This window comes from Lipotes vexillifer, unplaced genomic scaffold, assembly GCF_000442215.2.
Source record: "Lipotes vexillifer unplaced genomic scaffold, Lipotes_vexillifer_v1.1 scaffold1667, whole genome shotgun sequence".
Classification (NCBI taxonomy): domain Eukaryota; kingdom Metazoa; phylum Chordata; class Mammalia; order Artiodactyla; family Lipotidae; genus Lipotes; species Lipotes vexillifer.
The window spans coordinates 298521-310069 of NW_006794016.1; the positions used below are offsets into that span (position 1 = coordinate 298521).

General features: G+C 38.5%; 2 protein-coding genes across 2 annotated transcripts in view; both read left to right on the top strand.

The window, feature by feature from the left end:
- The window catches only part of LOC103083910 (factor VIII intron 22 protein), a 12961-nt gene extending 5258 nt beyond the window's left edge, over positions 1 to 7703 (top strand). The window contains exon 2 of the mRNA XM_007466982.1: positions 7651 to 7703. Within this exon, the coding sequence (XP_007467044.1) occupies positions 7651 to 7703 (53 nt within the window). The remainder of the gene's footprint in view (positions 1 to 7650) is intronic.
- Positions 7642 to 11449, top strand: RAB39B (RAB39B, member RAS oncogene family). The gene is made up of 2 exons (XM_007466980.1): positions 7642 to 8153; positions 10949 to 11449. The coding sequence occupies exons 1-2, from the start codon at positions 7720 to 7722 to the stop codon at positions 11373 to 11375; spliced, it is 861 nt and encodes a 286-aa protein (XP_007467042.1). The 5' UTR covers positions 7642 to 7719; the 3' UTR covers positions 11376 to 11449.
- Positions 11450 to 11549: the final 100 nt, after the last annotated feature.

An 11549-nucleotide genomic window follows, 5' to 3' on the forward strand; every position in this document is an offset into this window, starting at 1 on the left:
CCTGGCTTATGAGTTGGTGGTTCCACTTCAGGCTGATGCCCCCTTCCAAATGTTCAACTCCCAGAGCAGGAGTGTCACTCAGAAAGAAGCTGGCCATTGTCCCCAATCGCAGTTCCAGAGCCCTGGCTCAGAGATTTTGCCCAAAGGGAGGAGCAGACCATAAAACAGCTAGCTCCTAATGACTTCCCAAAGGAACTGATTTTATTTACAAGAGAGCATGGAGAAGTTCAAACCTAAGGACACCCTCAAGAACAGTGGAAGTTGTAGTGAAAGGCACTGGGTAGAAACTTGTGGATTTAATGAAAATACAGACTATCAGCCAAGTAGGAACCTTCCTGGGGTCAGAACAAATATCAAGCATGAACCTCAGAAACTATTCTTCAAAGGAGCTGCAATGTGATGATTGAATTAGTTTGAAGACCAATTTATGCTCCCAAGGCTTTGATGAAAACAATATATTATCAGCTGGCAATTTGTGGAGTTTAACAGCTGGACGTGGTCAGGCAAAGAAAGTCCTGCCAATGTCACTGTCTTCCCAGGGTAAAACATCATGGGGGCGAGGGGACAGACTTCACTGATAACATAGTCCAGCTAGTCACTAAAGAAGAAGAATAAGAAGAATTAACAATAACCAACCCTGGGGTGGGGAGTGGACCAACAGTCAGACTTACTACAATATATTGTCTAAAATATCTAGTTTCCAACAAAAAAATTATGAGACATGCAAAGAAACAAAGTATGATTCATACACTGGGTTGGGGGGGGGGAATAGGCAACAGAAGCTGCCTGTGATAGCAAGTAGCTGTCAGATTTAACAGAAAAAGACTTCAAAGTAGTCATTACAAATATGTTCACAGAACTAAAGGAAAGCATGGTTAAAAAAGTAAAGGTCCATACGATGGCAATGTCACATCAAATATAGAATATCAATACAGAGATAGGAAAAAGAACCAAAAGGAAATTCTGGAGTTGAAAAGTACAATAACAAATAAATAATTCACTAGAGGGGTTCAACAGATTTCAACTAGCAGAAGAAAGAATTAGCAAATTTGAAGACAGTTCAATAGAGAGTACTGCAAGCTGAAAATGAGATAGAAAAAGAATGAAGAAAAATGAACAGAGTCTCAGAGAAATGTGGGACACCATCAAGTGCACCGACATAGGCGTAATGAGAATACCAGAAGAGAGAGAAGAGTAGAAAAATTGTCCAAAAAAATATCAGAAAACGTCCTAAATTTATTGAAAAACAATAACCCACACATCCCAAGAAACTCAATGAACTTCTAGTAGGATACAGATGATGAGATTCACAAATAGATACATCATAGTAAAAATTCTGAAAATCAAAGAAATGATTAAAGTCAAAGAGAAAATCTTGAATGTAACAAGAAAAAAATGACTCATCACTTAAAATGGAACACCAATAAGATTAACAGTCAAGGACTTCTCTGGTGGTGCAGTGGTTAAGAATCTGCCTGCCAATGCAGGGGACATGGGCTCGATCCCTGGTCCGGGAAGATCCCACATGCCGCAGAGTAACTAAGCCTGTGTGCCACAGCTACTGAGCCTGCACTCTAGAGCCTGCGAGCCACAACTACTAAAGCCCACGAGCTCCATGGCCCGCATGCCACAAGAGAAGCCAATGCAATGAGAAGCCCACGCACCACAACAAAGAGTAGCCCCCACTTGCCGCAACTAGAGAAAGCCCACGCACAGCAACGAAGACCCAAAGCAGCCAAAAAATAATAAAATTAATTAACTAATTAATTAATTTTTAAAAAGATTAACAGTCAACTTAAAAGAAATATGCAGGGGAGGGGCAAGATAGGAGTAGGGGATTAAGAGGTACAGACTACTATGTATAAAATAAGCTACAAGGATATATTATACAACACAGGGAATATAGCCAAAATTTTATGATAACTATAAATAGAATATAATCTGTAAAAATTGTGAATCACTGTGTTGTACACCTGGAACTTATATAATACTGTACATCAACTATACCTCAATAAAATAAAGAACGAAAATGGTAAAAAAAGAAAATGCATTGGGATAACATATTCAAAGTGATAAAGAAAAACTGTAAACCAAGAATCCTATATTCAGCAAATCTTTCAAAAAAGGAAAGGAGATAAAGACATTACAAGGTAAACAAACAAGCAGTGACTGAATTTGTTGCAGACCTGCCTTACAAGAAATACTGAAGGAAGTTCTTCAAGCTGAAAGCGACTGCAGATGGCAATTCAAACAACACATAGACACACACAAAAAAAACAGCACCAGTAAAGGTGTTTATGTAATTATAAAAGACTGCATAAATGTATATTTTTCTCTTCTTTGAACTGATTTTTTTTAATGTATAAAATAATATGTATATGGTGTACTGTTGGGCCTATAACATAAAATGTAATATACTTGCCAAAGGCAGTGCAAAAGAAGTGACTGGGGGCTTCCCTGGTGGCGCAGTGGTTGAGAGTCGGCCTGCCGATGCAGAGGGCACGGGTTCGTGCCCCGGTCCAGGAAGGTCCCACATGCCGTGGAGCGGCTGGGCCCGTGAGCCATGGCCACTGAGCCTGCGCGTCCGAAGCCTATGCTCCGCAACAGGAGAGGCCACAGCAGTGAGAGGCCCGCGTACCAAAAAAAAAAAAAAAAAAAAAAAAAAAGTGACTGTGAGTCAAGCTATATTGGGCTAGGGAAATGACTACAGATGGCAAAGCAATAATTATAACAATGTATTGTTGGATTTGTAATATTAATGGACATAATAGGTATAATAGTAATATTAAAAGGGAGAAAAGGGAACGGAGCTCTATAGGAGTAATGTTTCTATATATTATATAGAATATATATATATGGAATAAGGTAGTATACATCTGAAGGTATAAGGTAGTATACATCTGATAAATTAAGAAATATTTGGTAAACCCTAGAGCAACCACCAAAAAAACCCCTCAAAAATATATCTTAAAAAACATTTAAAAACTTCAAATGCTACATTATAAAATATTCACTTAATGCAAAAAAAAGGTAATAAAGGAGAAATAGAGGAACAAAACACCCCATAAGTTATATAAAAAGGAAAGGAATAAAACGGCAGATGTAAATCAACTATGGCAATGATAACAATAATAACAATCCAGGAAAAAAGCAGAGATTGTGAGATTGGATAAAATAACATGATAAACTATATGCTGTCTACAGGAGACATACTTAATATTCCACAATACAAATTGATTGAAAGTAAAAATATGGAAATATATTATGCAAACAGCAACCACAAGAAAGCTGAAGTGGCTATACTAATATCAGACAAAATAGACTTCAAAACAAGAAAAGTTACCGGAGACAAAGAAGAACATTTCATAATGATAAAAGGGTCAATTCATTCTTATTACAAATATATATGCATTGAAAAACAGAAATCCAAAATATACATAGGGCAAAAACTGATAGAATTGAAGTGAGAAATAGTTGTACAATAATAGTTGAAGGCTTTATACTACACTTTCATTAATGGATAGGACAACTATACAGAAGATCAACAAGAAAATAGGAGACTTGGACCACACTAAAAACCAGTTAGACCTAATACACATATATAGGACACTCCACCCAAAAGCAGAATATACATTTTTCTCAAGTGCACATGGAGCATTCTCCAAAATAGACTATATACTATGCCATAAAGCAAACCTTAAGAATTTTTAAAAAATACAAATGATACAAAGAATGCTCTCTGACCACAAGAAATAAAATTACAAGTAAATAGCAGGAAAAATGTGGAAAACTCACAAATATATAGAAATTAAACAAAACACTCCTAAGTAACAAATGGGTCAAAGGAGAAATCATAAAATAATTTGAGATAAATGAAAATGAAGATACCAATATCAAAACTTATGGGATGCAGATAAAGCAGTGCTCAATGTAAATGCCTATATTTAGAGAAAAGGAAGATATCAAATCGATAACCTAACTTTACACCTTAAGGAACTGGAAAAAGATGAACAAACTAAATCACACAGAAGGAATGAAATACTTAAGATTAGAGCAGAGATAAATGAAATGGAGAGCAAATAAAAAAATAGAATAAACAAAACCAAAAGTCGGTTCTTTGAAAACAAAATTGACAAATCTTTAGCTAGATTGACCAAGAAGAAAAAGAGAGAAGACTCAAATCACTAGAATCATAAATGAAAGAAGGGACATTACTACTGACCTTACAAAATTTTAAAGGAATACATAGTATTCCTTTATAAGGAATACTATGAACAATTGTATGCCAACAAATTGGATAACTTAGATGAAATGGAGACATTTCTACCAAGGTACAAACTACTGAAACTGACTCAAGAAGAAATAGACAATTTGAATAGAGCTATAACAAGTGAAGAAAGTGAATTAGTAATCAAAACACTACCCACAGAGAAAAGCCCAGACCCAGATGGCTTCACTGCTAAATTCTAGCAGACATTTAAAGAAGAATTAATACCAGTTCTTCACAAACTCCTCCAAAAAGCAGAAAAGGAAGGAATGCTTCTCAGCTCATTTTATGAGGCCAACATTACCCTGATACTAAAACCAGAAGAGGACATTGCAATAAAAGAAAACTATAGACCAATAAATGTCATGCATATGAATGAAAATATCCTCAAAAATACTAGAAATCAAATCCAAAAACATATTTTTAAAATTATGCACCATGATCAAGTAGGATTTATACCAGGAATGCAAGGTTAACTCAATATCCAAAAATCAATTAATGTAATACATTATACCAAATAGAATAAAAACAAATCACATGATCATCTCGAAGATGCAGAAAAACCATTTGACCAAATCATAAAGAATACCCTAAAAAAATTGGGAATTCCCTGGCGGTCCAGTGGTTAGGACTCAGCACTCTCACTTCCAGGGCCCGGGTTTGATCCCTGGTCGGGGAACTAAGATCCTGCAAAGCTGCATGGTGCGGCCAAAAAAAAAAAAAAAGTTGAAAAATATAAAATCAATTATATTTTTATACACTTGCAATGAACAACCTGAAAATGAAATTAAGAAAACAGTTCACTCAAAATAGTATCAAAAATAATAAAATACTTAGGAGTAACTTAGCTAAAGAAGTGTAAGACTTGTAAACTGAAAACTACAGAGCATTGTTGAAAGAGATTTTAAAAGACCTAAATATATGGAAAGATATTCTATGTTCAAGGATTTGAAGACTTAATTTTGTTCAGATGGCAGTATTCCCCACATCGATCTACAGATTTAATGAAATCTCAATCAATATCATAGCTGCCTTATATGCAGAAATTAACAAGCAGATCTTAAAATTCATATGAAATTGAAAGGGGCCCCAAGTAGCCAAAAACAATCTTGGAAAAAAAGAGCACAGTGGGAGGACTCATGCTTCCCGATTTCTAAACTTACTACAAAGCTACAACAGTCAAGAAAATGTGGTACTGGCAGAAGACTAGACATAGACCAATGGAATAAAATTGAGAGTCCAGAATTAAACCAGTCTATGGTCAACTGATTTTCAACAAGGGTGCTAAAATCATTCAATGGGGAAAGAGGGACTTCCCTGGTGGTCCAGTTGTTAAGAATCCACCTTCCAATGCAGGGTATGCAGATTCGATCCCTGGTCAGGGAACTAAGATCCCACATGCCACGGGGCAACTAAGCCCGCCCACCGCAACTACTGAGCACATGGGTCACAACTAGAGAGAAGCCTGCGTGCAGCAAGGAGGAGCCTGCAGGCCGCAACGAAGATCCCAAGTGCGGCAACTAAGACCTGACGCAGCCAAAAATAAGATAAATAAATATATTTTTTTTAATGGGGAAAGAATAGTCTCTCCAACAAATGGTGCTTGAACAAGTAGATATCCACATGCAAAAGAAGGCAGCTGGACCCCTACCTCACAGCATATATAAAAACTAACATAAAGTGAATCACAGACCTAAATGTATGAGCTAAAACTACAAAACTCTTAGAAGAATGCATAAGAGTAAATCTTAATGAATTTGGCAAAGTATTCTTAGACACGACACCAGAAGCACAAGCCACAAAAGCAAAAACAGACAATCTTTACTTCATCAAAATTTAAAACTTTGCTCTTCAAAGGACACCCTTAAGAAAGTTCAAAAAAGACACACAGAATGGGAGGAAATATTTACAAGTCACATATCTGATAAGAGACTTGCACCTACAGTATGTAAAGAACTCTTACAACTCAATAATAAAAAGACAAATAATCCAGTTTTTAAATGGGCAAAGGGGGAATTCCCTGGTTATCCAGTGGTTAGAACTCCGAGCTCTCACTGCCAGGGGCCCAGGTTCAATCAGTCCCTGGTAGGGGAACTAAGATCCCAAAAGCCGCTTGGCGGCCAAAAAAAAGGCAAAGAATCTGAGCCTACCTTTCTCCAAGGAACATATGCAAATGGCCAATAAGAATGTGAAAATATGCACATTGTCATTAGTCATCAGGGAAATGCAAATCAAAACCACAATGAGATACCACTTCATACCCACTAGGATGTCTAGAATCAAAAAGTCAGAAAATAACAAGTGTTGGAAAAGATATGGAGAAATCAGAACCCTCATACACTGCTGGTAGGAATGTAAAATGGTGCAGCCACTGTGGGAAACAGTCTGTAATTTCTTCAAAGGATGTAACATATAGTTACCATAGGTCACAGGAATTCTACTCCTAGGTTTAAACCCAAAAGAGTTTGAACACAAACAAAAACTTGTTCAAACAAAACTTGTACAAACAAAAACTTGTACATGAATGTTCATAGCAGCATTATGCATAACAGCCAAAAGACGGAAACAACCCAAATGTCCATCAACAGATAAATGGATAAACAAAATGTGTTACGTCACCCAATGGAATAGTATTCAGTTATATAAAGGAATGAAGTCCTGATACATGTTACAATGTGGATGAACTCTAAAACATCATGGTAAGTGAAAGAAGCCAGTTACAAAAGTCTACATATTCTATGATTCCATTTATTTTTAATGACATCAGATTGGCAAGATTTAAGAAAGAATATCATATATGATGCTTGAAGTAATGCCAAAAAATGGTCTTTTCACACCTTGCTGACTAGAATTTAAATTGCTCAGTATGTTTGCAAAGTATAATGCCCATATATATAACATTTAAAATATTCATACTCTTTGACTTCCTGGTCTTTCTTATTAAGACTCTATTTCATAGAAATAATGTACGTGTGACTATACTTAAGAGAATATTGCAGCATTGTTATGGCAAAAGGAAAATAGTTGGAAATGGAGAGATGCCAATGATTCTTTATTAATTGCAAAAAGCAAGTGTCAGAGTAATGGTCCAGTTCGATCAAATTTTTGTAAAATCAAACAGCAATAAATATGTATATGTATGTATATTTTCATAGAAATACACGTGGAAGAATTATAACAAACTGTTAATATCTTGGGGAAGTAGGGGGCAGATAATTATAGACTCCTTTTTTGTATATTTTTGTATTGTTTCGTTAGTTTTAATGAAGAGGTGTTACTTTTGCAATTTGAGAGAGAGAGAAAATTTTTAATTAAGAAGAGGAATTAGAAAGGAAGGGAACGAGCTGTTTTCCCGGCCATTTCTGTGTGCGCTCCTCTTACAGACAGTGCGGTTCTGGGCGTCGCCTCTACGCGGAGGATTACAGTAACCCTGTAGTCAGTGATGAGTCAGAATGCGTGGTGCTGATGCTGCTGCCATTTCATCACCTCTGCGAGCGCAGCATCCATCCCTCCTCTCTCCCTGCGCCTGGGCCTACCTCGCCTCAGGCTGCCAGGCCCACGATGCGCTCGTGGCCAATCTAGATCAGGACCGAGTCGCGCTGAGGCCTCGGCCGGGCGCCCCTATCTCGCCGCCCACGGCCTGGGCCAAGGAGACCTGCCGAGCCCCGGCCATGGAGGCCATCTGGCTGTACCAGTTCCGGCTCATTGTCATCGGGGATTCCACGGTGGGCAAGTCCTGTCTGATCCGCCGCTTCACCGAGGGCCGCTTTGCCCAGGTTTCGGACCCCACGGTGGGGGTGGATTTTTTCTCCCGTCTGGTGGAGATCGAGCCAGGAAAACGCATCAAGCTCCAGATCTGGGATACCGCGGGTCAAGAGAGGTTCAGGTGGGAGCGCAGCCCGGGCCCGCGAGCAGTGGGAGGGTCTTTGGGGCTTGCACCGTCCCTGGGGAAAGAGGACTTCCTGGTCCTGGTCGCCGCCCTTAGGGAAGGTACCGAGGGTCTGAGAGTTTCTCCTCAAGCCCACCTTCAGGTAGCTGGGAGTTCAGTGCAGGGAAAGATGCACACTGGCTGGGAAGGCCAGTCAATAATACATAATGCTCGCACCACAACTGCACCAACCTGCCCCTTGGTGGCTAATAAACTAGCTGGAGTTGATCACTGTAATTCATCGATTTCAGTCCCTATACTACATTTCGAAAATGTTCCCAGGTCATCCTAATGTAACTCACAGATATAGATAGATGATGTAGAGACAGAGATAAAGATAACTAGATATAGATATAAACATAGATACTATATAGAAATATATATATATATGAAATAGACACTGATGATTGATGCCTTCTTGCAACCAGCAGACACTGAATGATCATCCACTATATGCCAGACACTGCACTGTTTCTGGGAAAACAGCCTGAGGAAACTCCTGCAAGGGGATGCCATGTAAACAAAACAGACATAGGCATTTCCCTCTTAGAATGTCTGTGCTAGCATACTGGGGGCAAAATAGACCAGCAATTACACAAAAGAGTGCCTTGTTCATATCCGTATGCCCACTGCCTACCAGAACGCTTAGCACATATTGAGTACTCAATAAACAGGTTTAATTTTCTCTTACAACCCTTTGGTGGCCCTTGTAGTATGTATCATTTGTAATTATATGTATGAACACAGATGAGGGAAGGCTAAGTGGAGAAGATGAGGCCTGATGAATGTGATACCCAAGCAAAACAGGAAAAGCCCAGGGCAAGGAAGCAGCGTGTATGAAGACATAAGTGAGAGAGAGCAGTGTACACAGAAAACTTTGAGCTACAGTCATGCCGAGCAGCAGGAACTAGATCAAGAGGGCTCAATAGCTCATGTTTAGGATCGTTTCTTCATTTAGCTATCGAACACTAATCAGGCGTAGAAGATGCTGCTTAGGTGGTTGAAGAGGGGTGGGGAGAAGAGAAAATTTCAAATATCCTTGCTCAGGTTCACTTTGAACTTGTGATTGCATTTCTCATATTATAATTGAAGAAAGGTATCTTTTATGCTTATTGGAATTTCTTTCTGTATGAACAGCCTTTTCCTATCCACTGATTACTATTTATTGGGTGATAGTGATTTCTTACAGCACTTTATATATTAAGAACATTAATCCTTTTCTGTCATGGATATTGTAAACTATTTTCCCAGTTTTTCATGTCTTTTAAGAAAATTTTTTGATGTATGGGAGGTTTTAATTTTTATGTAGCCTTGTGTTGCATTGATAAAGAAAGGGCTTTGCTACTTTCTAAATAGTCATGAACCATTAATGTAATAATGTATTTTAGAGTTTTGACTACAGCTTGCCTATTGATTTCTTGAACCAAGCTGTTCATGAATCACAATCTTTGTTCATGTCGAATTTTCTGGTACACCTACCATTCTCCATGAATCTTCAAACATAAGGGAATTAGAAATGCTTTCAGTCCTTATGGCTGATTTGCCTGGTTCTGGAGGCGAACTCAATTTGTAAGGTTTCTCCTTACCATCCTCTAGCTTGGACTTTAATTCCCTGGACATTGTTTATTCTGTTACCACTGGGCCATTTGTCCTAAGCCTTAAGCTATTGAGTCCCTCATTGTTTATCTTCATCCAAGGAGACAGAAAAACTAAAAATAAACATAGATCAAAAAGCACAGTAGTAAAAAACAAAAAAAAGCACAGTAGTCTAAAGCAAGTGATTGTACAAGCAAGTAGTTCTACAATGTCTAATATGCTCTGAGAAAAGTACCATAATGCATATTGAAAATGAAGCTCCTCAAATCAAGAAGCGAAAATGCATGAGGTTTCTTCTGCTTAAGAAGTACAGAAAATGTATAATAGGTTTTAGAAACATTCTAAAGCATTCTACAATGCTTTAAATAAATCATATTATTTTAAGGGGAAGCTTTGGCTATTTGGGCAGTTTTTCCCAGCTTGTGGCTCCCGAGTCAGCCTCTTCAAAATGTGTCAGGAAGTGGGGCCAGCAGACACTTGGCTCAAGGCCTTTGCAGACCATCCCTCTTTTCCCTATTCCCACATGGCCTGGAAAATAAAAAACAAAATTATGTTCCTCCTCACAGAAGAGACTGAGGACCCCTGTTAGATTAAAATAAAAATATAATAATAGACAAACGTGGTAATGATAAATGGGAAAAAAATGGAGTATATTGTAATATACCTATATACTTATAAGCATTTTCTGTCAACTATCGTAAATTCATTCTTATTTTTTAGAAAATCCTTTTCCAACTTCTATAATTTGTAATGAGTTCTCCAGATCACAGAATACTTTAACATCCATTATTTCATTTGCCTCATGATAACCTGTTACTTAAGTATCCCGTATCCCACTGAACAGAAGAGGAAGTCTCATTCAGCTATTCAGATGTGGGCTTGGAGAGTTAACTGTGGCTCTTGCCTAAATCGAGGGAAAATGCCTGTATGTCCATGAGCATTCGTTTCTAGAAGATTCCATCTCAAAGTTTTGCTCAATTGAGAATTCATATATCATTATTATTATGGAATGACATTTGTATTCCTGTGTTTAAAAAAGAAAACAATTTTCACCAAAGGACTATGTCACTAACCAGAGACAACAGAATACACTGAGTTCATTGAAGTGCAGGAGTTTGGGCATGGCCTTCATTCTTTACTTCTTTCTTGTGTTGTAGATCCATCACTCGTGCCTACTACAGGAACTCAGTAGGTGGTCTGCTCTTATTTGACATTACCAACCGCAGGTCCTTCCAGAATGTCCATGAGTGGTTAGAAGAGACCAAAGTACACGTTCAGCCCTACCAAATCGTATTTGTTCTCGTGGGCCACAAGTGTGACCTGGATACACAGAGGCAAGTGACTCGCCACGAGGCAGAGAAACTGGCTGCTGCATACGGCATGAAGTACATTGAGACGTCAGCCCGAGACGCCATTAATGTGGAGAAAGCCTTCACAGACCTGACAAGAGACATATACGAGCTGGTTAAAAGGGGGGATATTACCATCCAGGAGGGCTGGGAAGGGGTGAAGAGTGGATTTGTACCAAACGTGGTTCACTCTTCAGAAGAGGTTGTCAAATCAGAGAGAAGATGTTTGTGCTAGTCAGCCTTTTTATCTCCAAAACATGCTCTCCCACCTGAACTTAAAAGTGATCAAAATGAATAGAATCATTGTGTGACTGAAGAGAACTTGACCTCCATATTGGATACCAAGTGAGCCTGCTCCCCAAGGGGCCCTTGGACAGGTGATGGGCAGGCAGGCGGGCGGGTGGGTGGG

Bases quoted from the DNA above. Each gene is read 5' to 3' on its own strand.
- RAB39B (XM_007466980.1), top strand. From the start codon at position 7,720: ATGCGTGGTGCTGATGCTGCTGCCATTTCATCACCTCTGCGAGCGCAG. The intron at 8,154-10,948 runs GTGGGAGCGCAG...CTTGTGTTGTAG, and splicing joins GCGGGTCAAGAGAGGTTCAG to ATCCATCACTCGTGCCTACT.